At 44.2% G+C, this 25,101-nt stretch overlaps 1 protein-coding gene across 3 annotated transcripts in view; it reads left to right on the top strand.

Annotated features, from left to right (window-relative positions):
* cplx2b (complexin 2b) overlaps window positions 1-23,057 on the top strand; it is a 423,444-nt gene extending 400,387 nt beyond the window's left edge. For all 3 annotated transcript variants that reach the window (XM_085995293.1, XM_085995295.1, XM_085995292.1), the window contains one exon: window positions 19,596-23,057. In XM_085995293.1, the coding sequence (XP_085851419.1) occupies window positions 19,596-19,793 (198 nt within the window). In that variant the 3' untranslated portion in view covers window positions 19,794-23,057. The remainder of the gene's footprint in view (window positions 1-19,595) is intronic.
* Window positions 23,058-25,101: the final 2,044 nt, after the last annotated feature.

Raw genomic sequence — 25,101 nt, 5'->3', positions numbered from 1 at the left:
GGAGAGCCCTGAAAGGTTGTCAGATGGGCGGTGTCGCATGGGAGATGCTCTGTGCTAATCCATCTGTAGCCACACACATTTTTCTGCAGATAGTGGTGATCAAATCTCGCTTTGGCCGATGATTAGTGACAGTGGAGTCTCTGTCTTTCAAGATCAGTTGCAACAGCAGGCAAGATGGCACTAATAGGTGTGATGGCTTGGTGAATGCTATGCTTTACATGGTGCTGCATGAAAGAAAGCATGTCAGGGTAATCATCAGCCAGCGAAGCTTGATTGGTCACATACACCAAGATGCCATCAATCATATTTGTTGCATTGGCTGTGAGGAAGTGTCATCACAGTGTTGGGGTCAGCAGAGCCAGATGCAGAGCTGTGCTAGAAGGGCATCTGCTGCTCAACTTAGAGCTGGCACAGAAAGTGACTGAGCCGGTCAGCTGTGGCCTCAAGCCTGCATATTAGGCTTTCTTTGTTGTAATTTTTGTCTGTTACATCTTAATCCACTGCACCTTAAGCCTTGGGAAAGATTGTTAATGAGTTCAAATGCCTTTTAAATCTTTCTAAGGGCTTTCAGAACTGTTCTTTACCTTCTATCACTGTGACATTGTCATTTAACAATCTGCTTTTCTTAATATATATTAATGACTTGAACTTGGGTGTACAGGGCACAATTTCATAATTTGCAGATGACACAAAAATTGGAAGTTTAGTGAAATGTGAGGAGGATAGTGATAAACTTCAAGAGAACATAAGAACATAAGAAATAGGAGCAGGAATAGGCCACTTGGCCCCTCGAGCCTGCTCCGCCATTCAATAAGATCATGGCTGATCTAGGGCTCAAAGCCACTTCCCAGCCCGCTCCCCATAACCCTTCACGAGGGGAAACATCCTCTCTGCATCTACCCTGTTGAGCCCCTCAGTATCTTATATGTTTCGATAAGATCACCTCTCATTCTTTTAAATTCCAATGAGTATAGGCCCAGCCTGCTCAACCTTTCCTCATAAGTCAAACCCCTCACCTCTGGAATTAACCTAGTGAATCGTCTCTGAACTGCCTCCAATGCAAGTATATCCTTCCTTAAATAAGGAGACCAAAACTGTACGCAGTACTCAAGGTGTGGTCTCACCAATACTTTGTACAGTTGTAGCAGGACTTCCCTGCTTTTATACTCCAAGCAGTTTGACATAAAAATAAATCAACAAAGGTGACTCAACCGTGGCTAACAAGGGAAATTAGGGATAACATAAGATCCAAAGAGAGGACATATAAATTGGCCAAAAAAAGCAGCAAACCTGAGGATTGGGAGCAGTTTAGGATTCAGCAAAGGAGGACAAAGGGATTAATTAAGAGGGGGAAAATAGATTATGAAAGTAAGCTTGCAGGGAACATAAAAACTGACTGTAAAAGCTTTTATAGATACATGAAGAGAAAAAGATTGGTGAAGTCAAGCGTAGGTCCCTTACAGTCAGAATCAGGAGAATTTATAATGGGGAACAAAGAAATGGCATATCAATTAAATGCATAGTTTGGTTCTGTCTTCACAAAGGAGGACACAAATAACCTCCCAGAGATGTTGGGGAACATAGGGACTAATGAGAGGGAGGAACTGAAAGAAATCAGTATTTGTAGGGAAATGGTGTTGGGGAAGTTGACGGGATTGAAAGCCGATAAATCCCCAGGGCCTGATAATCTACATCCTAGGGTACTTAAGGAAGTGGCCCTGGAGTTGTAGATGCATTGCTGGTCATCTTCCAGAGCTCGATAGACTCTGGAACAGTACCCATGCATTGGAGGGTAGCTAATGTTACCCCACTATTCAAAAAAGGTGGTAGAGAAAAAACGGGGAATTATAGACCGGTAAGCCTGACATCGGTAGTGGGGAAAATGCTAGAGTCCATTATAAAAGATGTAATAGCAGAGCACTTGGAAAGCAGTGACAGGATTGGACAAAGTCAACATGGATTTACAAAAGGTAAATCGTGCTTGACTAATCTACTGGAATGTTTTGAGGATGTAACTGGTAAATTAGATAAGGGAGAACCAGTGGATGTGGTGTATTTGGACTTTCAGAAGGCTTTCGATAAGGTCCCGCATAAAAGAATAGCATGCAAAATTAAGGCACATGGGATTGGGGGCAAGGTATTGACTTGGATAGAGAACTGGTTGGCAGATAGAAAGCAAAGAGTTGGAATAAACGGGTCGTTTTCTGAGTGGCAGGCAGTGACTAGTGGGGTACCGCAAGGATCAGTCCTAGGACCCCAGCTGTTCACAATATATATTAATGATCTGGACGAGGGAATTGGATGTAATATCTCCATATTTGCAGACGACACAAAGCTGGGTGGGAGGGTATGCTGTGAGGAGGATGTCGTGAAACTCCAGTACGATATGGACATGTTGGATGATTGGGCAGAAACATGGCAAATGCACTATAATGTGGATAAATGTGAGGTTATCCACTTTGGTGGCAAAAACAGGAAGGCAGATTATTATTTGAATGGCAATAGATTGGGAGAAGGGGAACTGCAAAGAGACCAGTCGCTGAAGGTAAGCATGCAGGTGCAGCAGGCGATTAAGAAGGCAAATGCTATGTTGGCCTTCGTAGCAAGAGGGTTCGAGCACAGGAGCAAGGATGTCTTGCTGCAGTTGTACAGGGCCTTGGTGAGACCACACCTTGAGTATTGTGTGCAGTTTTGGTCGCCTTATCTGAGTAAGGATGTTCTTGCCATGGAAGGAGTGCAGCGAAGATTCATCAGGCTGATACCTGGGATGGCAGGAATGACGTATGAGGAGAGATTGTGTTGATTGGGCTTATACTCACTGGAGTTTAGAAGATTGAGAGGGGATCTCATCGAAACCTATAAAATTCTGTCAGGCCTGGATGGACTAGATGCAGGAAGGATGTTCATGATGGCTGGGGAGTCCAGAACCAGGGGTCATAGTCTAAGGATAAGGCGTAAGCCATTTAGGACTGAGATGAGGAGGAATTTCTTCACCCAGAGAGTGGTGAACCTGTGGAATTCTCTGCCACAGAGAGCGGTGGAGGCCAGTTCATTAAATATATTCAAGAAGGAGTTGGATATATTTCTTAAGGCTAAAGGGATATGGGGAGAAGGCAGGGACAGAGTACTGAATTTGGATGATCAGCCATGATCTCATTGAATGGCAGAGCAGGCTCGAGGGGCTGAATGGCCTGCTCCTATCTTCTATATAACCCCCTTGAAATATAGGCCAACATTCCATTTGCCTTTTTGATTACTTGCTGTACCTGCATGCTAACTTTTTGTGTTTCATGCACAAGGACCCCCGGGTCCCTCTGAACTGTAGCATTTTGTAATCTCTCTCCATTTAAATAATAGTTTGCTTTTTTATTTTTCCTGCCAAAATGGATAAGCTCGCAACACAAAAAGAAAATACTGCAGATGCTGGAAATCTGAAATAAAAACAGAAAATGCTGGAGACACTCAGCAGGTCAGGCAGCATCTGTGAAGAGAGAAACAGAGTTAACGTTTCAGGTCGATGACCTTTCGTCAGAACTGGAAAAAAGCAGGAAATGGAACAGATTTTTAAGCAAGTGTAGTGACTGGGAAAGTGGGGGACGGGATGAAAGAACCAAAGGGAAGGTCAGTGATAGGATAGAAGGCAGGAGAGATTAAGAGACATTGAGAGACATTAAGAGATATTCAAGGCAAAAGAAGATGGTAATGGGACAGGTTAAGAAACAAAGGATGGCTCTAGATGAAGTGTAAATTGCGCTGGCAGAATGAAAGACAGCTGCCATTTGGGAGAGAAGAACAGAAGGCACAAAAAAAAGTGTGGATAAAAAAATATATATGATAGGGGCCGGGGTTATGATCTGAAATTGTTGAACTCTATGTTGAGTCCAGAAGGCTGTAAAATGCCTAATCGAAAGATGAGGTGCTGTTCCTTGAGCTTACGCTGAGCTTCAGTGGAACAATGCAAGAGGCCGATGATGGTGAGGTCTGAGTGGAGTGGTGAATTAAAGTGACAGGCGACCGGAAGCTCGTGGTCCCCCTAACGGACTAAACGGAGGTGTTCTGCAAAGCAGTCACCCAATCTGCATTTGAGCTCCCCAATGTAGAGGAGCCCACATCGTGAGCAGTGAATACAGTATACTAAATTGCAAGAAGTGCAAGTAAATCGCTGGTTCACCTGGAAGGGGTGTTTGGGGCCCTGGACAGTGGGAAGTGGGGCAGTATAAGCGCATGTGTTGCATCTCCTGCACTTGCATGGGAAGGTGCCGGGCGAAGGGGAAGGGGTGTTGGGGGCGATAGAGGAGTGGACTAGGGTGTTGCAGAGGGAGCTGTCCTTATGGAATGCAAAAAGGGGAGGTGAGGGGAAGATGCGATTGGTGGTGGGATCACACTGGAGGTGGTGGAAATGGTGGAGGATGATCCGTTGAATGTGATATATCCGTTAAATAGATAACCTCGCACTTTCCCACATTATATTCCATCTGCCAAATGTTTGCCCACTCACCTAGCCTGACTATATCCCTTTGCAGATTCTTTGAGTCCTCTGCACAACTTGCTTTCCCACCCATTTTTGTATTATCTGCAAACTTGGCTACATTACACTCGATCCCTTCATCCAAGTCATTAATGTAGATTGTAAATAGTTGGGGCCCCAGCACCGATCCTTGTGGCACCCCACTAGTTACCGTTTGCCAACCAGAAAACGACCCATTTATCCTGACTCTCTGCTTTCTGTTAGTTAGCCAATTCTCTATCCATGCTAATATATTACCCCCAACTCCGTGAGCTCTTATCTTATGCAGTAACCTTTTATGTGGCACCTTATCAAATACCTTGTGGAAATCCAAATACACCACATCCACTGGCTCACCCTTGTCCACCCTGCTTGTTACATCCTCAAAGAACTCCAGCAAATTTGTTAAACATGATTTCCCTTTCCTAAAACCATGCTGACTCTGTTTGACTGCAGCATGTTTTTTCTAAATGTCCTGCTACTGCTTCCTTAATGAAGGATTCTAGCATTTTCCCAAAGACAGATGTTAGGCTAACTGGTCTATAGTTTCCTGCTTTCTGTCTCCTTCCTTTCTTAAATAGGGGTGTTACATTAACGGCTTTCCCATCCATTGGGACCTCTCCAGAGTTCAGGGAATTTTGGTATATTGCAACCAATGCAACCAGTATCTCTGCAGCCACTTCTTTTAAGACCCTGGGATGCAGGCCATCTGGTCCAGGGGACTTGTCGTATTTTAGTCCCATTATTTTACCGAGTACTAGTTCCTTAGTGATAGTGATTGTCTTTAGTTCCCCACTCCCTGTTGCCCCTTGATTATCCATTATTGGGATGTTGTTGGTGTCTTCTACAGTGAAGACAGATGGAAAATATTTGTTCAGAGTCTCTGTCATTTCCCCGTTCCCCATTATTAATTCCTCAGTCTCATCCTCTAAGGGACCAATATTTACTTTAGCTACCCTCTTCCTTTTAATATACCTGTAGATGCTCTTACTATATGTTTTAATGTTTCTTGCCAGCTTACTCTCATAATTCATCTTCTCTCTCTCTTTATTATTTTTTGTCATCCTTTGCTGGTTTTTAAAAATTTCCCAATCCTCTGGTCTCCCATCAATCTTGGCAACATTGTATGCCTTTGTTTTCAATTTGATACCATCATTTACTTCCTTAGTTAGCCACGGATGGTGCTCCCTTCTCTTAAGATCTTTCTTTCTCACGGGAATATATTTTGTTGAGAGTTATGAAATATCTCTTTAATGTCCGCCACTGCATTTCAACTTTCTTACCCTTTAATTTGTTTTTCCAGTCCACTTTAGCCAGTTCTGCCTTCATGCCATTATAATTGCCTTTGTTTAAGATCAGGACACTGGTTTGGGATACAATTTTCTCACCTTCCAATGGAATTTGAAATACAACCATGCTATGATCACTCTTTCCTAGAGGATCCTTTACTATGAGATCATTTAGTAATTCTGTCTCATTTCATAGTACCAGATCCAAGATAGCCTGCTCCCTGGTTGGTTCCATTATTTTCCCGCTCACTTGGATCCTCCCCCCCACTATTTAATTTAAAGCCCTCTCTACAGCCCTAGTCATTCGATTTGCCAGGACTCTAGCCCCAGCATGGTTCAAGTGAAGCCTGTCCAAACGGAACAGCTCCCTCCTATCCCAGTACTGCCAGTGTCCCACAAATTGAAACCCATTTCTCCCACACCAGTCTTTGAGCCACTCGTTCATTTCTCTGATCTTATTTACCCTATGCAAATTCGCTCGTGGCTCAGGTAGTAATCCAGAGATTATTACCTTTGTGGTGCTGCTTTTTAATTTAGCCCCTAGCTGCTCATACTCTCTCAGCAGAACCTCTTTCTTTGTCCTACCTATGTCATTGGTACCTACAAGGACCATGACAACTGGTTCTTCCCCCTCCCACTCCAAGTTTCTCTCCAGCCCAGAGGAGATGTCCTTAACCCTGGGAAACACAGCCTTCGGGACTCACGCTCTCGGCTGCAGAGAACAGTATCTATCCCCCTCACTATACTGTACCCAAGCACTACAACATTTCTTTTTGCTCCCCCCACTTGAATGGCTCCCTGTACCACGGTGTTGTGATCAGTTTGCTCATCCTCCCTGCAGTCCCTGGCCTCATCCACACAGGGAGCAAGAGTCTCGTACCTGTTGGACAATGCCAAGGGCTGAGGCTCCTCCACCACTACCTCTTGCATCCCAATACCTGCCTCTGACATAGACAGGCTGCTGGAATGGGTGGACACGTGGCAGAATTGCGGAGTGATACATTTTGGTAGGAAGAATGAGGAGAGGCAATACAAACTAAAGGGTACAATCCTAAAGGGGGTGCATGAACAGAGAGACCTGGGGGTAAATGTATACAAATCATTGAAGGTGGCAGGGCAGGTTGAGAAAAAGCATACGGGATCCTGGGCTTCATAAATAGAGGCATAGGCTGGAATTTCCTGGAGTGTCAGCAGGTGGGATCGGTGGCAGGTCGAATGGGAAAATGTTTTTTTTTGACAGCAGGTCGGGAAACCCGTCGACAATCTGCTGCAACGCACCCTTCCCAATGCTGGGTCTGTCAGCGCTGAGCAGACCTGGCAGGCAGTAGTGGGCAACCAAATTAAACTCATTCTAATCTACTGAACAGACCCTTAACAGACTTTTTTAACTTACTTTGTAACATTAACTTCATGGCCACAGGAACCACGCTGTTCAGGGGCCACATCTGCCAACCTGAGGCTGGAGTTCAGTGGCCATTGCTCCAGCTGATTACTTGACAGCTTCAAATGTACAGTAAAAGCTCCCAACTGACAGATCATCACTTTCCTCAGCCACAAGCTGCTTCTCAGTTCATTTCCAGCACAGATTATGCAGACTTTCCACTCTCCATCCACTCTCACCTCATTGGAAGAACTATCTCACCATTCTCTACTTCACCTGCCATCTATTCCATCAACATGGGTGCCCTTTATACTGTTTCACCTTGGTCCTCAGAATCTGACTACAATCACTCCAACACTAGTAGCACAAGGCACACCAGCAGCACCAACAACAACACCAAACTTCTCTGCCAGCACCTGATGCTGCACAGGACACAGGGTATCAGCACCCGAGCACATTGCTGCCTGGGAGGCCAGGGATGGCCTCACCATGGCCAGATTTACTTCACTTGATGCTGTGCACCCTGGCTGCCACATGATGCGCCAGGTTGGCACCACCCCACACCAACAGCATGAAGCATCCCTATAATACCCAAACCATTCCTTTCACACTCATCGCCATTGCGGGGGGTACCATCATGTCTCACCAGTCACTGCAACTTACTAAGCACACAAATCTGTCCAAGAACGCAAATTGTTGCAAATAATGATTTCAATGTTTGACAGCACATTAACAGAAACTTTACATGACCATTGGATAAAACATTCAAGTGACTACCCTTGTGTGTTGTTAGTTGGTATGATTGCACTAGGATGAGGGCGAGTATGAGGGGTGGCTTGTGAGATGGGGATGTGATAATGTAGATAGAGAGAGAGGGATGGGCGGATGAGCAAGGTAAGTTAGTGTGAGTAAGGATGTGCAGGAGTAGGGTAGGGAAGGCAGAGTGATGGAGATGTCATTAGAGGCACAGTAGGATGAAGGTGAGTGTGGCTTTGTACCAATGTTTTGTGATCTAATGAGATCATTGAAAGGTTTGTGTCACTGCACTGAGGTCCTTCTGATGACATCCCTGCTTGTGACCTCCTCTGCAATGTGCAACCAGGCTGTCTTGGTCTCCTGGGGAGGTCTCTTCTGTCCATAGGAGGGGAAGAGGACCTCCCTGCGTGCTGTGGCTGCCTCCATAAGCATATGGAGGGAGTCATGGGAGAACCTGGGTGCAGCCCTGCACCTCTGTGCAGTGATTGTCAGTATTTGCAGCACCTCAATGCTGTAGAACACTGACAGCACAAATGTCAAAATAAATTTGGCCATGGTCCTTTTAAGGAAAAGCAAAATACTGCAGATGCTGGAAATCTGAAATAAAAATAGAAAATGCTGGAAATACTCAGCAGGCCAGGCAGCACCTGTGGAGAGAGCAACAAAGTTAACGTTTCAGGTTGATCACCCTTCGTCAGAACTGTAAAAAGTTGGAGATGGAACAGGTTTTTAAGCAAGTGTAGGGGCAGGGAAAGTGGGGAGGGGAGGAAAGAACCAAAGGGAAGGTCAGTGATAGGATGGAAGCCAGGAGAGATTAAGAGACAAAATGAGATGGTAATGGGACAAGTTAAGAAACAAAAGATGACTCTTGTTGAAAACCGGCTGATGACGTGTCATGAATGACATCACCAGACCCACTTCCTCTAATTGGCCCGGGAAATACACTGGCCGGGCTTAACAAGCCCCATCAACATAAATTCATTTGAGACAGTGGGATGGAGCCAGCAGCAAGGCCACAAACCACCACCGACATTGCCCGCCCCAGACCCGCCAAGGTAAGCAAAATCCCGGCCATAGAGTACAAAAGCAAGAAAGTTATGATGAATCTTTCTAAAACATTGGTTCGGCCTCAACTGGAATATTGCGTCCAATTCTGGACACCGCACATTAGGAAGGATGTGAAAACCTTGGAGAGTGTGCAGAAAAGATTTACAAGAATGGTTCCAGGGTTGAGGGACTTCAGATACGTGGATAGACTGGAGAAGCTGGGGTTGTTCTCCTTAGTGCTGAGAAGGTTGACAGGAGATTTTATAGAAGTATTCAAAATCATGAGGGGACTAGACAGAGTAGATAAAGAGAATCTGTTCCAATTGCTGGAAGGGTCAAGAACAAGAGGGCATAGATTTAAGGTGATTGGCAGAAAAACCAAAGGCGACATGAAGAAAAACTTTTTTACGCAGTGCGGCCTGAAAGGGTGGTGGAGGCAGATTCAATCATGGATTTCATAAGTGTAGTGTATGTACCCGTCTATCTTTAAGGGAACTATTGAATGTAACCGTTCACCTTTAAGGGAACTACTTTAGGTGTGGCACTATTTGTTTGGCTTCTGTATACTGTAATACCGATAGTGACCACACCAGTATATAAGTGTTGTGCCAGGAGTTATTGGGCAGATTCGCCCGGACCTTCGAATAGTAAAGACCTGTTTGTTTGTTACTTCTGAAGTCTGTGTATTTATTAACTGCACAACCCACAGACTTTACAGTGGCGACGAGTCCGATCGTACCCTGCGGCAAGATTACCAAAAGCAACGAAGAGCGTCGAAGAGAGACAACCGCCCTCGTCGTGCTACCAAAAGAAAACACGAGGCTGCAACAACAGAAAGCAGGAAGACTAACAACAAAAGCTGTATCAGCAACAGGCACTGACTACCCTTCTGCCACGGTGCGGAGTGAGCCGACCAGCAAGAAACAAGGCGGCCGAAGAGACTGTGAGTAGGGGAAGGGGTAGAAGTATCCGGAGGATAAGGGCAGAGCACTCGACCTCGGTCGAGGGGGAGCTGTGCCGGCCAAAAGTCGGGTCCAACGGCGTCGGGTGACAGCCGGACCGCGATCGGTGGGAAAAATCCGGGCAGCGACCGCAGCCACGAAGCGCTGAGCCTGCGAGTAGGCGCGGGAAGAGAAACCCAGCCGCAGCCGGGGAGGGAAACACCGGTCTGCGAGAGGGCTGGGGAGGCGAACGGGAACCGTGCGGGTGAGAGCCGGGTGCGGAGAGAGAGACTGCGAGGAGCCAGTCCAGCGGCTGAGCTGTTCTCCACCAACGGGGTACTCAGAGCCGGCAAAACCGAACGTGCGGGAGTGGGTGAGAGACACAGCCGAAAACGGGGTGAGAGACTGCGCGAGAGCCAGTCCAGCGGCTGAACTGTTCTCCACCAACGGGGTACCCAGGACCGGTAGCACCGAACGTGCGGGTGAGAGAGCGACAGAGCCGGGTACGGAGAGAGAGACTGCGCGAGAGCCAGTCCAGCGGCTGAACTGTCCTCCGTTAACGGGGTGTACCCAGCGCCGGTAGAGCCGTGCGGGCGGGAGGAAAGGACATGGCCGAGTAAGGGGAGCTGTGCGGAAGCCAGCCAGCGGCTGAACATGTCCGCTGTGGGGGAAGCGTACCCCTTCCACCGGGAAGAAACGCGGGAAGCCGCCATTAGGCGGAGAAGACGCCAGAAGCGGGAAACCGCCATTGAAGTGGGCGGGGCGAGAAAGGAAGAGCGGGAAACTGCCATTTTCGCGGGAAAACCGCCATCTTGCTTGACATACCGCCATTGAAGTGGGCGGGGAGAGAAGGAAAGAGCGGGAAACCGCCGATTTCGCGGGAAAACCGCCATCTTAGAAACAAACAAATAAATAAGAATACTTAAAGAAATACTGGTGCTGCTCCCAAGGGAAGAAAGATGCCTAAGCGAGGGAATATTAACGACTTTAATTCGGAAATAGAAGACTGGGCCACGTACGTGGAACGCATAGAGATCTATTGCGAAGCCAACAAAATAGAGGAAGACGACAAGGCGATAACATTGCTAAACTCGATGGGGGCAAAAACATACGGGCTCTTGAAGCATCTAATAGCACCAAATAAACCAGCGGATCAGACCTTCAAAGAGATTGTGGCTGTGCTGAAGGACCATTTGAACCCCACACCGCTGATGCTGGCTGAACGATTCAAATTCTACGCAAGAACGCAGAAGAAAGACGAAAGCAATGCGGAATACTTGGTCGAACTGCGTAGGCTAGCGAAATACTGCCAGTTCGGAGGGAATCTGACAGAAGTGCTGCGGGACAAGTTCGTATGCGGATTGTCCAAAGAAGGGACGCAGAAGCGATTACTGGAAGAGAACGACCTCACACTGGACAGGGCTGTCCTTATAGCTGCATCGCACGAAGCCGCAGCGAAAGGAACGGCGGAAATGCAACTAAAGGCGGCGGCACTTGGGGTGGACCAAATTACTTCAAGCACAACAAAATGCTACCGTTGTGGGAAGACAACGCATGACCAGAATCAATGCTGGTTTAAGAACCAAGAGTGTAGGAAATGTGGCAAACTGGGTCACACCGCGAAGGTATGCCGGTCCGGGAAAAAGACCAATAATCAAAGGAAGCCACCACAAAAAAAGTACAACAAGGTACACAAGGTGGCTGAGAAGAGTTCAGACGAACAGAATTCAGACTCAGACCCAAACAACCAGGAGCTGGGTAGGCTGAGAATCCACAATGTGGGTAAAGAAACGGATCTACAGGCCATCTGGGTCATACTAAAAATAGCTGGAGTCCAAGTAAGAATGGAGCTGGACACTGGATCAGCTCTATCAGTCATCAACCGAAGGGACTACCACCGGCTATTCTCTCACATACCTTTAAGAAATACCAAGTTCGTATTACAGACATACACGGGGCATAACGTATACCCCGTGGGGAAAATAAGAGTCAAGGTGAGAGATAGGGGTAAAGAACACCCAAGAATGAACTTGTACGTATTACCTGAGGGAGGACCACAACTTCTAGGACGGGAGTGGATTAAGAAAATAGACATGGAATGGCATTACCTAAAAGCCATAATGAGGGAGGACTCGGTGCAAGCTATTAGCTCAGATTCTGAAATGGATGATGATAAGACCAAGTCGAATATGGAAGACAAGGCTAAAAGGGACTTGCCGACGATGGGAAAGTAAACGAAGACATGCAGGAGGACTTATGGTACCAAGAAGAATAAAGCTGCAGAGCAGAACTCCAGGTTGACAGAGAACTCTGAGCCTGTTCAAGCAAAGGATTCATCCATGACGGAAGAACACCGAGCTCGGACGCAAACTTATGTCAAAGTACGACAACAATTAGAACAGTTGAGTGACCGTCTCGTACAAGAGATGAAAAGTATGGAAAGGTTCTGGGACACCGAATGGGAGAACCTGGAAAGACTACAGAGACAGCTAGCTCAAGCAGAGAGTGACCATAGAGCCATCGTGGTCAAATACCAATCACATTCCCCTGATGCTGTTCAGGAACTAGAATATTTACAGAATGAACCAAAGGAAGAGGAATCTTCAGGGAGCCAGGATTTTATTCCAGTTCTTCTCTACGACTCCTTACAAGCAGAGTGTGAGAAGTTGAAAGAACAGTATGAACAGGCCCAGGCTACAATTCTGGAGGGGGTTAACTCGGCAGCCTCCGAAAAGCTAGTTTCAGTAGAAGCATATGAACAACTAAAGGTTGAACATGAGCAAGAAGTCCAAAGGCTGCAGGAAATTCTTGATGAGCTCAAGGCCAAGACAGACTCATCGGTCGGAGATCCATCCATAGATGAGAAATTAGAGGTGAAAATCATGGCAGAGCATGAAAGACAGGGGCCTAGAAATTCGGTAGGCTTAGCGCCGCATTTGAGGCACTAGAGGGCCTAGCACCGGAGTTATGGCCAGTTGAGAAATTCCCTGGGGCCCTAAATCGGCGTTGCACCGGTAGCGCTGCGCCGGCACCGATGACGTCATCGGTGTGCGCAGCGTCCCGGTTGCCGTGGTAACCCGGCCCCAAGCCGAAATTCAGTTGCGCCCGCCTCGCCCGTGGCAGGCGCAACTAAGACTCTGGCAACAGAGTCTTCCCCCAGTGTGCGCCGGCGCATAAAGGTGGAGCGGCGGCCGGCCGCGTTCCCGGCGGCCGCCTGCCCGCACCTCCCTTCCCGGACTCCTGCATTCCCCCCCCGCGGCCCTGATCAGTGTCTGATGCGAGCCCGGCACTTCCCCGAGGTGCCGGGCTCAGATGTCGGGTCAATCCGCCGGACAGTTGTCGGCTGCAGGCAGCTCCTCCTTAACAGGAGGAGGAGGCCTGCAGTTCCCCCGCCTGCCGCACCGCATCGGGTGCCGCAGCGGGGGATTAGCGCCGGGAAACCCAAGTTCACGCCCGTTTTGAGGCGCTAAAGGAGGGTTTTAGCGCCCGCCGCCGTCTGGGCCCGGCGCACCCAAATTTTCGTCGCATGCTGCCGCATCACCGCTGGCGCAAACTTTCTGGCGCTACAGCCCTGGCAAGACCAAAACCCAATTTCTAGGCCAGGATGTCCAAGAACTTATAAAAACATTGAAGGACACCCAAGACAAATATGAGGCGGCAATGACCGAGGTTCAACAACTTGAAGAACAGATTCAACTGGGAATCCTTTCAGTGGAAGAACAGGACACTGTAAGAATGGTCCCTGAACATGAACTAGAGAGCATCAGGGCGCAACTTTTCCGAGCGCTGAAAGCCAAAGTTCAAGAGGAACGTAAGGTGGAAGTATTGGAGAAAGAGGTGGAGGAAATCGAGAAGACTCTGATCCACCGTGTTCCCAGGGAAGAGTTAACGGTCAGCCAACTCCTTCATATGCTGAAGGACAAGACTCTGCAAGGGGAACAATCTGAACACGAGCTTCAATCTTCAGGGGGAACGAGTTCGGAGCTCTCAAAAGTCACGGAGATAGCTGAGGTGGCAACACAAATTTTACAAGGATGCCAAAAGTACGTTGAATCACGTCAAGGTGAACAGAAGAATGTGGAAACCGTTACTTCAGTAGAAGGGTTAAATAGCCTGATAACACAATTACCGATGGAAAGGAAGGTATTGAACTCACAAATGAGGTCCGTCGTGAAGGAATGGCAGATAACCCAGGAAGAGCGGGATGAATATGAATGCATGAAGAAGGCTTTTCAAGAAAGATGTTTAGGGAAGGAACCACCGTCAGCTAACGTCCAGACGGGTGAGGAGGAAGAAGAAGTCTCTCTCGCTGGCCTAACTCAGGACGAACCCGAATATTACCATGACCTGTTGAGTGACACTGAATATTACGAGGATGTGGTCTGCCCAGCTTGTGATGAGAACTCTCAAAGTGCTGAAATCTGGAGGAAGCACTTAAGGTCTAAGGAACATAGAGAGTTGGTGGCGCTACAGCTGGCAGCCGAGAAAGGAGCTCCGAGAGTTTCAAAAAGGCAGAAAAGAAAAAGAAGAAGCAGAAGATGATAACTGTCTAAAATATTAGCACTTCTACCATTCCAGGCGGGACATTACGAAAGGAGCTAAATTAGTTGAAAAACTGGAAAATGTCAAGACAGCCAGTTGGTTGTAAAAGTCCGCACTGCTGGTTCAACAGGACGAAGGTTCAAGCTGTTACGTCAAGAAAAAGGCTATGGAGGAGTCACGCTAGCCAGGTAATCCGGCTACACCAAAGAAATGTTGTTCGGAATGAGTCAAGATCAGAGACTGAATCTATGAACTGTTTCCGCAGAGACTGAACCTGTGAACTGTTTCCACCGAGATTATATTTGTAAATTGTTTTATATGACATTGACTCCACCGAGATTATATCTGTAATTTGTTTTATAGGAAGTTGAAGATATGTATGTTTAACGGGGACTCTGTAAGTAATAAGCTAAAAAGGGAGGATTGTAGTGTATGTACCCGTCTATCTTTAAGGGAACTATTGAATGTAACCGTTCACCTTTAAGGGAACTACTTTAGGTGTGGCACTATTTGTTTGGCTTCTGTATACTGTAATACCGATAGTGGCCACACCAGTATATAAGTGTTGTGCCAGGAGTTATTGGGCAGATTCGCCCGGACCTTCGAATAGTAAAGACCTGTTTGTTTGTTACTTCTGAAGTCTGTGTATTTATTAACTGCACAACCCACAGACTTTACAATAAGGGAATTGGATAAGTACCTGAAGGAAAAATATTGGTAGGGCTACGTGGAAAGGGCGGGGGAGTGGGACTAGATGAACTAGCAGGCAGTTAAGTATGGATTGGGGTAAGGTACTGACTTGGACAGAGAATGGTTGGCAGACAGGAAGCAGAGAGTTGGAATAAACGGGTCTTTTTCCGAGTGGCAGGCAGTGACTAGTGGGGTACCGCAGGGATCGGTGCTAGGACCCCAGCTATTCACAATATATATAAATGACCTAGATGAGGGAAATAGATGTAATATCTCCAAGTTTGCAGACGACACAAAGCTGGTGGGCGTGTGTGCTGTGAGGAGGATGCCGAGAAACTCCAATATGATTTGGACAGGTTGGATGATTGGGCAGATGCATGGCAGATGCAGTGTAATGTAAATAAATGCGAGGTTATCCACTTTGGTGGCAAAAACAGGAAGGCAGATTATTATCTGAACGGCAATAGATTGGGAGAAGGGGAATTGCAACGAGACCTGTGTGTCCTTGTGCACCAGTCGCTGAAGGTAAGCATGCAGGTGCAGCAGGCGGTTAAGAAGGCAAATGGTATGTTGGCCTTCATAGCGAGAGGATTTGAGTACAGGAGCAAGGATGTCTTGCTGCAGTTGTACAGGGCCTTGGTGAGACCACACCTTGAGTATTGTGTGCAGTTTTGGTCGCCTTATCTGAGGAAGGATGTACTTGCCATGGAGGGAGTGCAGCAAAGATTCACCAGACTGATACCTGGGATGGCAGGAATGACGTATGAGGAGAGATTGGGTTGATTGGGCTTATACTCGCTGGAGTTTAGAAGAATGAGAGGGGATCTCATTGAAACTTATAAAATTCTAACAGGACTAGACAGACTAGATGCAGGAAGGTTGTTCCCGATGGCGGGGGAGTCCAGAACCATGGGTCACAGTCTAAAGATAAGGGGTAAGCCATTTAGGACAGAGATGAGGAGGAATTTCTTCACCCAGAGAGTGGTGAACCTGTGGCATTCTCTACCACAGAAGGCACTTGAGGCCAATTCATTAAATATATTCAAGAAGGATTTAGATATTTTTCTTAAGGCTAAAGGGATCAAGGGATATGGGGAGAAAGCAGGGACAGGGTACTGAATTTGGATGATCAGCCATGATCTCATTAAATGGCGGAGCAGGCTCAAGGGGCCGAATGGCCTACTCCTGCTCCTATCTTCTATGTTTCTATGAAGTGCTTTTGCAGAGAGTCGGCACTGGCTCGACGGGTCAAGCTGGCACAGGCTCCATCTGTGCTGTAACCATTCTATGATTCTATGCATTCCTTTAAATTTCACTTACACACACATATCCTCTCTTATCACCTGCATGCTCCCTACACTTGTCACACTTGTCTCCTAGATCTATGAATAAAGATGCAAATAAGCCCACCTAATTGAGTGCTATTAACACATTATCATTCAGCTGGATCTAGTTTCAGCTCTTAACCTTTTAGGCACGACTTGCTGAATGAGGAATTTATCTTTATTACAAGCTAGACTCTTACAGGCTCACTTGCAATCACTCATTCTCACACACACACATTAATTTACAATTACCTGTTCATACAAATGGGTACAGTCTCATCTATCTCTATGCGAACTGCAGAAAATTGGAATTGCCCAGACATCTGAAGAAAAAGGTCGCTGTGTAACCTTGAAATAGATATAACCCTTACAATATCCAGAACATGATATTTATGATACAGCCCCATGGATAATTTTCATGCAATTACATTACAATGGTGTGTGAACAAGCCTTATGATTGTGACCTGAAATTAACTGTAATTCTTTCTCTCAGCACAGCTTCTTTTAGCCTTCTCAGTAGCTACTTTACTTTGGAATAATTCCAGGAAACTGAAACAATTAGACTAAAGTTATCCCTTTGACAGACTAGTGAGTAAATTGTGCTGACACATTACAACTGTGAGTCATCCAGTCAGCTGCACCCTTAACAAACACGTAGACCTTGAACTTCCTCTCCTTTTGCTCCCAGCGACATGCATAATGTGGGCGCACACCAATTACATGACTTAAAAGATCGCAAAATATTTGGGCGTAAGTGAGTTACACGCATAACTACAATGCGCCCAAAACTCCTCGACTTTTGCGATTGTCTTTCGATCCCTCGACCCGAATGTATCTCTGCCCATAAAGCTGGCCACGCCCCCAAGTTACAGGGCCTCATACAGGAGTGTTCTGTAATTGCGCTTACTCAGAGGCTCTCTTCAGATTACCTGCAGATTTTTAGGTGCAGTAAGAAATCATTTTTCTGATTTTTTTTATTGCAATCTTTTGAGGTTTTTTAAATAAAATTATCTTCACTGAGACCTACACTGTATTTTCTGTTTCTTTTAATGCACTTTTATAGCGTCAGTATAAGTCACGATAAAAATTGAAAAGTTCCCCCGATTGTAGGTTCTTAAACTATGTGCATGAATGGTGGTTGAATGAGTTGAAACTTTAATTTTCAGAACTAAAGAATGAATATATGTTGTGGGTTCGGTGCTCTTCTTGGGCCCTGATTGTTTATGCTGATTTACACTGATTTATATCATTTATGCAAATGTTTATGTTTGCGCATATTCTAATGAGATTGATAGAAAATTTGATCGTAACTTGACATCAGCATAATGGATGTGGGAATGTGCACATTTTCTGTGTCTAACTTTTGGGTTGCGCCCATGGAAGAAATTCCAGGTCACCGTTCACTATGGCAGCCTATCTGGATTTAGTGGACGCAGTTACATTTTAATCAATACCCAAGACCAAGTTATATTTTAAGCAATGTTACTTTGCAAATGTTGTACTGGCGCTTATAATGGCCCAGAAATTCGGGTCGGGGGCTTCCCGCGGGTGCAAGCCCCCAACCTGCACTTACCTTGCGCGCCGGCCGTTGAGCTGTGGGCCCCTGTGGAATTGCGATCCTGGGCCTCCTCCAACTGCCGGCGCGCAGTGCTTGCGTATCCCAGGGGCGCAGTTAGTTTGATGTGTCCCCTGGGATCACGTGGGCCATGGAGAGCCAATGGTAGCAGGGAATGCTTCATTCATAAGTTTGACAGGAAGACCTGTCAAACCTATAAATACTATGGCCTAGAAATTCAGTGGGCTTTGCGCCCAGTTACCGCCCAAATAGGGTTTCTGCACCAGTGTAAGAGGGTGCGCTGATATTCAGCGCTGCGGTAATGGCGGCGGTAGCTGGTAGCGCTGCGCCGACACCGATGACGTCATCGGTGTGCGCAGTGCCCCGGTACCGCCCCGCTTCCGGCCCAAACCCCATATTTAGTTGCGGCCGCCTCTTCTGCAGCGGCCGCAAACAGCGATTGAAAAACGGGGCCGTACTGCTGCGCTACTGGGGCGCTTTAAGGTGGAGGTGCGGCCGGCCGCTTTTTCGGCGGCCGCCTGCCCACACCTCCTTCCCCGGCCTCCTCCACCACCCCCCTCGCGGCATTGCGGGCTGCTTTCCGCGAGCCTGGCACTTCTCCGTGGTGCCGGGCTCATTTGCCGGCACAATCCAGCGGCGATCTCGCTGATGCAGGCACCTCCCCCTTAAGAGAAGGAGGAGGCCTGCAGTACCGCAGCCTGCTGCTCCGCAGCGGGTGGCGCAGCGGGGCCTACAGCGCTGAAATTCAGTTTCAGCGCCTCAAGCGGGGGCGGGCACACCCTGGAATAGCGCCCGGTTCTGACTTGGGGCGCAAAAGCCGAATATCTGACGGGCACAACTGGCTCCGCGCGCAGCGCTAACTTTTGGGCGTTAGCCTGCTGGCGGGCCTTAACTGAATTTCTAGGCCTATAAGCCCCAAAACATCACTAAATCTTCAAATAATTTTTTTTTTAAATCACATTTTTAAAATAAACTATAAATTACATGAAATAACTATTTTAAACAATAATTTAAATTTTTGAAAAATAGAATTTATTTTCTAACGGGGCTAAAAATAAACTTACCTTTCTTTAAAGTATTTAAAAATAATAAACCTGTGGATAAAATGTTTTAATTTTAATTAATTCACCACTTACCTTGTAAAAAGCAGGCCTTGCTGCGACTGCTTTTTACATATCTAACTTCTGGAGACTTACCTTCCCGGAAAACCTGCAAAAAAAACGTAAGTTCGATGCGCACGCGCTGCCTCTCCTGCGCACGTGTTCCACCTCTGAACCCCTTCTTTCAGGGGAACGGAAGTGCTGGTTTCCCGCGCATGCGCAGTGCATGCACGAAACCGACACTTTCATTGGGCTTACGGCTGAGTACCCCGTGCGTACTCACCCGTGGAGACCCGAATTTCTGGGCCAATATGATTTTGATTAAGACATTTGACAAGGACGGGAAATGCTACCGAATGTAAAATCTAGCAGGCTGTTCATTGCGTTTGCTGGTTCTCGATGGGATAATGGTAAAGTTGTCTTCTTTCTTTAAACTCTAGTATGGACTAAAGAAGAAGGAAGAAAAGGAAGCCGAGGAAAAGGCTGCAATGGAAGCACCAATAGAAGGGAGTTTGACTCGCCCAAAGAAAGCAATTCCTGCTGGGTGTGGTGATGAGGAGGAAGAAGAAGAAGAAAGCATCCTTGATACTGTCCTGAAGTATCTTCCTGGGCCACTTCAAGACATGTTCAAGAAGTAGCTTAAGAAAAGAATACTTTATATTGTAAATTATTTTAAGTTACATTAATAGGATTTACATATGTTTTGACCATATACTAAAATACATTTCCTTTTTCTCTAACTAGAATAAATGCTTATACTCCTACTGCAATATAATTACAAAAGATTTTTCGTGCCTCTTTATGATGTAAGCCATGGTGAGGGGGTTGACATGAGCATGAGGAGTCTGGGAGACCAGTAGGCCTCATGTAAACTCCTAAATGTCTCGATTGTAGACTCCATATATGCTCATGTAATATTGAAACTCTCAACCTCACAACTGGCAGTATTAATTTGTGTTCATCGCTGAGCTTTTCTACTGTATTGCAGACTTTTTTGAAGTTGCCTTTTTAATTTGCCATGTTGCTAAATGTGCTGTGATGTATGACTTGGTTGTTGGTTGTTACAGAAGAACTTGGGGTGGCATGCAGCTAGGCACCCTGCGTTGTATGTGTGTAAGATCTGACAATTTTCACAGTGATTTCTACTGAGATTTTTAAAAGTTTTATGCAGTCAATTGTTTTGTAGCAAATATCTTGCATGATTTGCTAAAATGGTGAAACTGTACAATATCATATGTAGAAATGCCTTTTGTTAAAAAAAATGGCAATTTGCGATATAAGTTGATAATCTTTATGTTGTAAAAATATCTAGCATCATTGCTTTTTGGGGAAGGTATGAGGATCTCTCTGGTTTAATGTACAAAGGTAGCAGTGTCATTTTCTGTACGTCACAGAGAAAATATGTTTGCTTATAAATGATAAGAGGCCACCAATGCACTAAATTCAATCCAATAACTTCAGCATTGAAAATGAATTAATGCTAATCATCAGTCCATGGAACACAGTGCCCAATAAAATGTTAATTCAACTCCTCCGCCTTTACACAATACAATGTTAAAATTGAATTATTTCCTAATCCTTCCTAAATATTGAAGTGACCAAAGCCTTTCTTGGAGTTGGGGGGGGGGGTCTTTATAACAATCACTGTTTCTTTCCACTGTTAAACTACTTTTAGTTCAAGGTGTGAATCTTCTGGTGTCTTTAGCTGTCAGGAATTTGGGGGTAATAAAGTTTATAAAGAATTTTGGCAAATTGAGGCGCATTGCAAGACAACCAGTCACGTACTGATTATACAAAGTAATGGACTGCCATCATATTAAGGAAACTTTTTTCTTGGTCCATTTAACTTTTTGTAGCCATTGACCTAATATTTTATACATTTGTAAATTTTTGAAAGTTCTTATTACTTTGTTTACTTTTTGTAACAGAAGCTATTTCTATTGTAGACACTAATTGTCATGCACAGGTTTTCAGCAACATAATTAATACACATAGGAACAAGACATTCTCGATATTTAATGGCAGATTTAGCAGAATATTGCCAAATGGAAACCCTAACATTCCTGGAGCACTTATTTATTGGAACTAGAATTTCTCTCTGACAATGAATAAATGGCTTAACATTTAGTTTTCCTTGTTATCTGTCATAAGGTAAGGCTTCATTAAATAGTGTAATTAGACATTGCTTAATAATGAACCAAAAAAGGTTAAATGGAATTCTACCATGAGAATTTCAAAAAATACTTGTATTTAAATCACTTTCATTGCAACAAACAAATCACATTAGATATTCTTCTCTCCTCAGTTACACACCAATTACATTTCCAGTAGTTTAGGTCAACTTAAGTGAATAGTTGAAGTGATTTAATACCAATCTATACAATTGTTCAGCAGTAATGTACTCCCATGTATATAATTACTGATCTGTTCCAAACGCTGCCACAGAGTGAAACTATTAGTAATTTGTCTTTGGATGTGGCACAGACTGACTTGTACTGTATATGTGGGTTTTTATTTGATGGTAAACTTTGCTGCTTGCGTATAACACTGTTTGAGCTCTACTGAATTTCAGTAGACTAATAATTGTGTTTCACCTGCATTTCATTTTACACCAAACCAAAGAGAGCTGTTCTCTATGGATATCACTGATTTACTTGCTTTCCATGGCATAAAACTAGTTTAAAATTTAGAGAAAATTAGTTTAAAAATCTCAGGTATTGGTTCTTGGATTTCAAACCACTATGCAGGAGAGTTGCTTGTGTTTGTGTTATGCTTGCTGTTTCCCACCGCAGTCCTACTAAAACAAAACCAGGTCTCCAGTCAGGAGAATCCTAAGTTAATGTTTAAAGTTAATTTAGGGATGTTAAGCTTCTTCAGTTAAACTCTTTTTCAATAGTTAAAGCCATATCAGTTAGACTGCAATACTAAAGGAAAATTGAAAGGAAATATCTTTTCCTAAAAAGAAGAGTGTATCGAATAATTTATACGTAAAGCCACAGTGATGTCTGTTTGTCTATGTGTGAACTTAATCATGCTGTCAAAACATCTGTCTAGTTTTGGACCAGTCTCTGTAACAGGGTATTTCGCTTGAGCTCACTTCTCATTCTCATCAACCATACTGCACAGCAATTACATTATCTTAACCATTTGGAAATGTGATCTGCTTTTTAATGTTGAATTTCCAATGCACAACAAAATGGTACACACGGTGTATGTATTTACGAAGAATATTTATGAAAGCCATGCTTGTTCTTCAGATGTTTGTAACACTCAAGCTAATAATCACTAAGTTGTAGAAGAAATGCGCGTACAGAGGTGTTATCTTTACTGATTGTGAATTTAAAGTAAAGGCGCCACAAGGTTAAAGATAATGGAAACTGAACGCGTTCAACCTTATTCTCAGCTGGTGTGCCTCTAGTTTTTGATAGAATCAATAGCATTGTAATTTAAAAGTGCTGAATTCAAAGTTTTTTTTTATTGGCTTTAACAAAGTCATTTAGCATATTTCAGTGTTCTGCTTTAAAGAAGTGCTAAGAAGTCTTATTATGTTAATTGCTACATTCTGGAAGCTATGTTGAAAAGTAAAATCATAATATATTTAAAATAACTTTTCAACTTTCATTTCTGTTGTGCCATTTCCTTTCTTGTAAGGAATGAAATCGAATGTGGTAAGGTTGAATATGTTCAGCAATGACTCTTTTCCATAGCAAGCTAGAAAGGTTAACCTTTTGCAGCCCAGCAAAACTTAAAATTCTGCCGCTCTGATTTATGAGAATGTAAACTGTGTCCATCTGATAGAAGACTGTAATTTCACTGCATGTCATAAATGTGCAAATCACTGTAGTACTGTCACAAACTGAACTCATAATTCTTTAAAATAAAATGGTTTATAAAAACCTTTACTTTGCTTTCTTTGTGGAAGAACCTGAGGTTTTCAACACCGTGGAGCTGGAAGAGGTTCAACTAATGGCCACCTACTCCTATATTTCTCCTAGATCTGGTAAAAGTGATCAAAATTTAAACAAACTAAACTGTAACAATTGTAAAGTTAAAATCCTTTTTTCTTTCAATTTGATTATCTAAAAAATATTTTGCTACTTATTTACTATGCAAACAACTCACAACAGGAATATTTGGGGACAAGCTCTGAACCTAAAGATATTTTTGTATGCACTCTTACATTTTCTAAGTGCTACTACTGTGTATATCAGTAAACATGTCAGCTTTCTGTTATGACAACATTTTGGTCCTATATTACCGCACACTTAAATGAGCATAATAATGTGTACTGAAAAGTTGGTGAATAATCCAATATCTCACAATGAAATATGTTGTACAATACATTTATTTAAAATAATAAAAACCCATAAAATTAATAATTCATGTCGCCATTCACCAAGGAGTCAATCCTTGGTTGGAATGATCTGATACTAATCCCGGGCAGCTGTGGTGGAGAATTTTATATCTGGAACATGTATTTTGGATGATGTCTGATCCAGTCCTTGATAGATGAGCTCTGGCAGTTCTGCTGTCTTACTAATTGGCTGAGTAGCATTTCCCTTGTCAGTACTGATGTTGATATTTTTTTTGTCCTCAGCAGCTCCCCTCTCTGTAGCCTACAATGCTGGTGCAAATGTACACTTCTATAATATTTTGAAAATGTTGTTAATGAGAGTGCGAGAGAAAGAGAAAGAGAGAGCGATACCAACAAAACAAACACAGGATTTAAATGGTTTTCACAAATGACTCTAGCTTTATTGGGTTTTCTAGTGTCATCTAAAACCCGCAGTTGTACAGCAGTAATATATTAATAAAGTTCTGGTTTAATTACCAAAATGTTTACTGAAAGAAAAATTGCTCCATCTTTAATCATATTCTGGTTCAACACCAGGTGGGGGGGAATTTCCTCTGCTATTAGTAGCAAAATAATAAATATGTTCTTTATATTTGTGTTTATGTTTTTACTACAAACAGCAAACACAGGAAAGCTTCCTTTAAATATGTTACTTCACAAAGGTTGGATGCAAGCTGTGAATTCTGACAAATGAAATGAGAAACATAAATGAAATTAATTGTTTTTAAACAAATTTTAAAAATGATTTTATAAAGGTAAAACAAAAATTAAAATTAAATCAGGTACTGCATCTGCATATAGGAGAAGTACAAGGAATAATATAAGGAATGAAAAGGAGGAGGTATGTTAAAATGAGAAAGCATGGAACAAGAAAATTCCATTTAGTCTAGCAATTCCATTCTGTCTGCCGCCCATATACAATCTGCTCCATCAATAACATTGCTCTTTTATAGTATCTCTAACATAATACAATACCCAGCAGTGTTGGAAGAAGGATTGGGAGTGGTGACTGAGAGAAAGATTAAAGAAATTGGTTTTAAGTAGGTTATTTTATGGAGAGCACCCAGAGTGTAGGATTGAAGCAACTGAAGGCTCGCTCTCCCGCTGAAAGTGGAGCCGAGTTAGGGATGCACAATAGACCAGAATCAGAAGAGTGAAGGGCATATGCTAGAACATAGGGCTGAAAAGTGGAGCTGAGCTAGAAAGAAGCAAGGCTATGGAGGGACTTACAGATGAAAATGAGGATTTTTCAAATCAAAGTATTGAGGAATGGGGAACCAATGAAGGTTGGAAAGGACAGGACGATACAGGAATGGAAGTTAGCGGAGAATAAGATGTGGGCATTACAGTTTTGGACAAATCGTAATTTGTGAAGTTGGGAGACCAAGAGGGCGAATATTGGGATACTTTTTTTATTTCTCCAAAGAACATTTTGAGAAATTTGTGACAACCAAACTAATTGAGTGAAGCTCCAGAATATCTGCCTAACTTTACAATTCAGTTTATTCAGCTCTGTATGGTAATATTCCAAGACAATTTCAATAGCACAGGAATCATTGTTTTGTATTTCATCATGGCAATCTACACTTACC

The sequence above is a fragment of the Somniosus microcephalus genome, chromosome 8 (assembly GCF_052327205.1).
Source record: "Somniosus microcephalus isolate GS21.2 chromosome 8, FLI_Smic_1.0, whole genome shotgun sequence".
Lineage (NCBI taxonomy): Eukaryota > Metazoa > Chordata > Chondrichthyes > Squaliformes > Somniosidae > Somniosus > Somniosus microcephalus.
The sequence above is the reverse complement of the archived record's forward strand: the minus strand, read 5'-3'. Positions and strand labels throughout refer to the sequence as shown.